The 6,246-nt window shown below is 41.0% G+C and overlaps 1 protein-coding gene across 1 annotated transcript; it reads left to right on the top strand.

Moving 5' to 3' along the window:
* Positions 1–966: 966 nt before the first annotated feature.
* LOC134017141 (butyrophilin subfamily 3 member A1-like) lies at positions 967–5,116 on the top strand. Its single transcript, XM_062456491.1, has 11 exons — positions 967–1,120; positions 1,274–1,371; positions 2,675–2,713; positions 2,810–2,896; positions 3,003–3,119; positions 3,507–3,623; positions 3,719–3,856; positions 3,966–4,017; positions 4,112–4,138; positions 4,226–4,252; positions 4,438–5,116. The coding sequence occupies exons 1-11, from the start codon at positions 1,102–1,104 to the stop codon at positions 4,968–4,970; spliced, it is 1,254 nt and encodes a 417-aa protein (XP_062312475.1). The 5' UTR covers positions 967–1,101; the 3' UTR covers positions 4,971–5,116.
* Positions 5,117–6,246: the final 1,130 nt, after the last annotated feature.

The following is a 6,246-nucleotide window of genomic DNA, read 5'->3' as shown; positions in this document are numbered from 1 at the left end:
CTATTGTATTAGAATGACATGATGAGAATGTTAATGTTCTTGTGTATTACACTACAATACAAACACTAATCAGCATGATGCCATGATTGGAACTATTGTCTTTTTGGTGGTAGTAGGAAGTGGGAGATGAGGCTAGTTTTATGATGGATTCAAAGAAGGTTTGTGTGTGTATGGGGGGACCGTGCTCTAACCACCAAGCTTACAGTCTTTAACAGCCTAACAAAAGTGTCCTGGGGTCTGATTTAAATTTGAGTTTTTATGCCACTCAGTTTATGTCCCTCTGCCTCTTGGTTCAGCCTGACAATGGCAGCTACTGCAACCTGTAGAATGTGATTTCAGCTCAGAACTGCAGTTCATGTCAATGTTGTTACACCAGAGAGAGCTGAAATCCACTAATTCTTCAGTTCACATCCTTCATGTTTCTGACAGCGTCTTTGGGTGTGGACTACGTGACATGAGTGTCTGATAACGACCACACATTTGAATCAGGTGTGTTGGAGCAGGGAAACATCTAAAACATCCAGGACAGCGGACCCTGAGGACCAGGATTGAACACCTGAACACCCCTGCTCTAGGAGTTATCCCTGTGAAGATGGGGGAATATGTCTCAGAGATGCTCACAGTGAGGAGTTCTCACGCTCGATCTCAGTCCAGTCAGGGATAGCGTGTACTGTCTGACTGACGCGTCTACCTGCTCCCTGAGGATCCAGAAGGACAGCACCAGGCACAGGAAGGCTCTGTGTGGATGGAGAGGATATTTCCTTTGAGGATGCAGCTCAGAAGGGGATAGCTTTCTCAGGGATTTTATCCTCTCTACAGCCACATCAAGTGAACCTGTGTCATAAAATGGAGACGTATGGTTTCAGTTGTCATATTTAAACTGCTATATTGCAGAGTTATGCACTTGCGCCTAGCTGCTGCTCCTAGCAAATTTGAATAGTGGGCAGGGACTGTGTGGTTTCTTCATAGGCTGTTACCATCAAAACAAGTTGGTATTGTTTGAAGAGAACTGCAACCATAAGCACTGTCAGTTCAGACCGAAACAAGATCTGCTGAAACCTGACACCTTTTCTAGGTTTTTGTAATATCTTCAGACTGAGGATGGCTCCTCAAACAGCTGGTAAGATTGCATTTTACAAAACTTCACATTTGCACTTTGTCAAGTAAGATATCATTACCTTTTACATGTGGGGATCTTGTTTTGATGTAGCTTAGAGTTTTCTACGCTATTACATTTACTTCCTCTCCCGCTCTCTGCTTGTGTTTGTTCCAGAGAGGGTTTGTGGCAGTTATGGCAGCTTTGGAAGTCCTTTCAAAAAGCCCAAGGAAACCACCAGCAGTTCACAGCCCTTTACTAAACCACACATGAAGGTAATACAGTTTTTCACAATTGATAAAACACATTTCTTGAAACAGTCACCCACTTTCTCAAAACTGTAAACACAAAACCTCATCTTAAAGCACTATTTACAAAACCTCTGAATCCTCTTGCAAAATGAAACTTTCGCCTCAAAACAGATTTACCTGTGCTCAAAATCAAACACTGCCCTCAAATCATTAAAAAAGTGATCAAAATTATATACACTATCAAGCAGTCAGTAAACAATACACCAAAAAATAGAAAACACATTGTTCAAAACATATAGTTCTTTTTACGTAATCTCAAAACAAATTTCATATTTATCCGTCATTGTCTTTTGATGAACAAAAACATGTTTTATCATAGCAGCTCAAAATTGATCAGAAATTACTACTCTGCTTTGCTCTTTGCAATTTTTTTTGTTCTTTCTCCTCCTTGTACCCCTATACAGTACTGTACCCTGCATCTCACTACTCACAACTCACTCTTGTTCTTTGTTGATATGAACCTGCAACCAGTCAAAATCTATTGAGCAGTCAGTACTGTTACTGTAACAAATGGAAAGCACAATGTTCAGGGCCATACAATGTGTTCATTGTACAGTATACAGCCTACAATGCACTGTACTACAGTATACAATACTATAAAAGGGACAAAAATCTAAGAAGAAAACATGTAATCAATGTGCTTCTTCTTGTCTTTGGGCTGGGTTAGGCCAGAGCACTTTGTCGACATCACAAGCAATATTTTCCCACCTTCAACAACCTGTTTGCTCTCTGAACTGGCTTACGTATATTGGTTGTGTCACATCATTTGAAACAAGTGAGATCAATTTTGAGTGGTTGTCTTTAGTCAATGACATGTTTTCTCTATTTGTATTTGATTGTTGCCATTTGTGTTTACCAGTATGGATGACATGTGCATTAGAGTGCAGAATGTGTTTTAAAAATGAGAATGTGTTTAGAGTTTTGCTGAAAATTGTAAGTGAGATCTGCAAATTGTGTTTTACCATGTGAAATGGTTTAAGGTATCGACAACAGACAGGCACAATTAGCTACATGAGTTCAGGCAACTGAGAACTTTGTTCAGCCAATGGGTTTTAGTGTTTTAGCAATTGAGAAAAACTGTAATAAATAGAGAGAATATGCTGATAAAGTGGTATCATTTTTTTCCAAAAGTTACTTTTTCCTTCACACAGCCCTGGTATCTTAGGCATGCATTTACAGTAAGGCGAAGACGCTCAAGTAGAATGTTCTTCTGTGTATAACATGTCTTCTGTATATAACATGTCTCTCTATATTTTCAATATAACAGTTGATGGAATGTGTCAAGAGAAAAGTGCTCATGTTTTTGGTGAGGACAAAAAGAAAATATATTGTCTTGAATATCATAATAAATATCCTTTCATAAATCAGCAGACACTGTAAAGCCCTGACTGTTTACCCCCAGGGATACCAGGAGAAAGAAGATTTAACATTCGATGAATCTAAACTTATCATCAGAGGTCTATCAGATGAACTTAACAAGATTCTTCAGGTAGGTCAGTTCACAATGTTTTAAGACAGAGATTAGAGACAAGATCAGATCAACTGTCTTCCAAACCACGAGACAGTCCTAAATGGTCCTGTGTCGTTCTACACAGATCAGAGACTCATCACTGCTGACCAGAGCCTGTGAAGATGGATCTAGTATGGAGGAGAGACAAGACTGCATCCTGCACTGGGCTGACGAAGTAAAGCACTCACTGTTGCCAGAACAGGTTAGACACTGGCCTTGGGCTAACATCCTTACTGTAAACACACCACTTAAGTTACCAGAACAGGTTAGACTGGCCTTGTGCTAACATCCTTACTGTAAACACACCTCTTAAGTTACCAGAACAGGTTAGACTGGCCTTGTGCCAGCATCCTCACTATAAACACACCTCTTAAGTTACCAGAACAGGTTAGACTGGCCTTGTGCCAGCATCCTCACTATAAACACACATCTAAGTTAATGTTGCTTGCCAATTGTTGGTTGCTCAACATATCTCAAATTATATAGTACTGCTAGGACAATATTAATTCAACTATAAGACTGTGTTGACTATACGTCGCATATCAGCTGCATAATTTGTGACCTGGATGAAACTTCGGTTTATTCCCAGATGAAAGAGGAACATAATCAAACCACAAATGATCAGATGCCAGATCAGGAACTCAGACTGAAGGAAGCCAGGAAGGTGCTGTCTGACTGGGCCTGGAACCTCAACACCAGGGAGCAGGTGAAATGAGCAGCACACACATGTTCATCATGTTGCAGAGTAAACTGTAGTGTAGAGAATCTCCCTGGTCTCATCCCATGTTGGTGTCCCTGCAGGATAAGGTGTGTCTGGGGGAGGATGTGTGTTCAGTGCTGCAGGACCTGGAGAGACTGTGGAAGAGAGGAACCCTTCCCAGCATGCTCCCTGTCATGGACTTCCTCATCTGGAGTTTGTTGCAGGAACATACAAATGAGGTGAGGCCTTCATGCAAACTCTAAACTCCCCAACTGTGGCATTCAGGATGATTAAAGACATGTCGTGGCATGAAGCTGACATTCAGTGGTTTTGTTTTCATTTTTTCAGGGCTCCATTTCCAAGCAGTGGCTCACAACCAAGCAGAGGTTTGGGAGCAGAGGTAGGTCTCAGAATGTGACACATCTAGAAGGAATTTGGTGTTATCTAAATCTAAAGTGTAACCAAATAAATATTGTTGTTTTTATCCATTTTAGTGACTCTGAATCACATTCCTGACTCAGGTGTGTACTCCTTTCTTGTCTAAAAAAACATTGTCTGCCATAAAAAAAAACAAAAAAACATCTAAATTTAGTTTTTGTCTTTCACAGTTTGGGACTGGATTTCTAAAGCATCAGGTAAGAAAACAAGAATGAAGATACATACTGGAGATAGCTTTCACAAGATAACGCCAAATAGTTTCAGCTAATAGTTTCTTTACCTACTCATTCGCCATCAACACATGCAAAGCAACTCTGACAATTTATGCTATGTATAAAAAATATGAATAGACTGATATTAACTTTATTTCATTGCATTGTAGATGACATCACACTGGATCCAGAAACAGCAAATCCAAGCCTCAAAGTGTCCAGGGACAGGAAAAGAGTGAAGATGGACACCATCATTGAGAGTAAACACAACCCCTGGGATGGATACAGCAGGACTCCTAGTCAGTACGATGGGTGGTGGTGTGTTCTGGGAGCACAGGGCTTTACCTCAGGCAGACATTACTGGGAGGTGGAGGTCAGAGGGAAGAATGAGTGGAGGATAGGAGTGGTCAGAGAGTCTGCTCCTCGAAATGGATTTGTTAACCTCAACACAACAGCTGGTTACTGGACCCTCCGTCTGCAGCTGGGTCAGCTGATGGCCATGACCTCACCAGTCACTAAGCTGGAGCGGTCTGCACCCTGCAGGTTAGGGGTGTTCCTGGATATGGAGGAGGGGCAGGTCTCCTTCTATGATGCCCAGCAGAAACGTCACATCTACACCTTTAATGCTGACCTTGATGACGCAGGGAAGATTTACCCCGTGTTTGGCACCATTGAGACAGACAGGGAGATAAAGATTCTGTAAAATTGTAATGTCCCTTTTATCACATCTGACAGGAAACCACATATACACAGAATAATAATATAATTCAGTGCCTTCTTTCAAGTAAGAATTTTAAGACAAATTCATAATAAACAATATGGTCTACAGTACAAGTTGTAAAATGTGCGTCTTTTATGCATTATCAGCACTAGACATTTAGTTAAACAAATATGTTTTAACAAGTTTCTGCTACAGACATAAATATAGACATGTTTGCTACATGCAACATAAATTCAGTGGTGTAAGTGTCCCTTTTATCACATCTGACAGGAAACCACATATTTCCCCAGTCTACTTCCTCATGATGAGTGGAAGAGAAACCATGGTAGATAGAAGTAAACAAACTCCTATTGTAACCCCACTCCTGGTGAACAGAACACTTTGTACTGTAGTAAAAGGTCATGTCACTATTCAAACATTGGCAGTATATAGGCCTAATCTCTGTTCTGTTTATAGACTGAAACTTGCGTGTAGGTTCTGGGAACCACTGAGGTCACCACCCTGATTGTTAATAAATGCAGTGAAGGATAATCACAAGGCAGATAGTTATGATGACTGATAGCACCAGTCACTTGCCATGTTAACAATGCAGACAAACCTGTCAGATGTCAAGGCAGAAGGGGAAATGGAGAAGCTGCAAAACAACATGCACATCAAATATGTTGTCATGTAATAGACTAGAGCATAGCAAAGTCAGAAGACCGTACTCCATACTGTTAATTAGGTCATTTATATAAATAGTTTGTTATTCTTACGTTTAACTTAAGCTAAGTCTGTTTTTGCATGTGCTGCTATTTTGGAATAATTTTGAAGTACTTCAGTGTTGAAAAAACGATTTTGAAAAAAGGTTTTGAACAAAAAAGTTTCGAAAGGTTAAATAAAGTACAACTAAAACGCTCAACGTTTTTGTTGATTCCACTCAAGCCCTTCCTCCGCCACCTCAGCCAGCTCTCTGTTACACGCCGGTGCATCCTCAGAGCCGCCTACATCCCAGGCCACCGGAACTCTTATTGACTCATTCTCCTGTTTTTGTTCCAGAATCCAGGCTCTCGGATCCAGAAGCAGACTCCTCACAACCGAATCAGGAGACATCCCAGGACACTATTCAGGCCACTCTTTCAGGATCGGTGCAGTTTCCCCTGCTTCCAGCAGTAGATCAATAGCCACACGTTCCTGGCCCCTTCAGAGTCAGATGTCTGAGGTTACCGGATTGATTCCTGGCCGTGCCAAATGACGTTGTGTCCTTGGACAAGGCACT

The sequence above is a fragment of the Osmerus eperlanus genome, chromosome 3 (genome assembly GCF_963692335.1).
Source record: "Osmerus eperlanus chromosome 3, fOsmEpe2.1, whole genome shotgun sequence".
In the NCBI taxonomy this organism is placed as follows: Eukaryota; Metazoa; Chordata; class Actinopteri; order Osmeriformes; family Osmeridae; genus Osmerus; species Osmerus eperlanus.
Note: the sequence above shows the minus strand (reverse complement) of the source record. Positions and strands in the feature narration are given on the sequence as shown.

Coding starts and splice junctions, on each gene's coding strand:
- LOC134017141 (XM_062456491.1), top strand. Junction 3,624..3,718: donor ACCTCAACACCAGGGAGCAG/GTGAAATGAGCA, acceptor GTGTCCCTGCAG/GATAAGGTGTGTCTGGGGGA. Junction 3,857..3,965: donor TGCAGGAACATACAAATGAG/GTGAGGCCTTCA, acceptor TCATTTTTTCAG/GGCTCCATTTCCAAGCAGTG.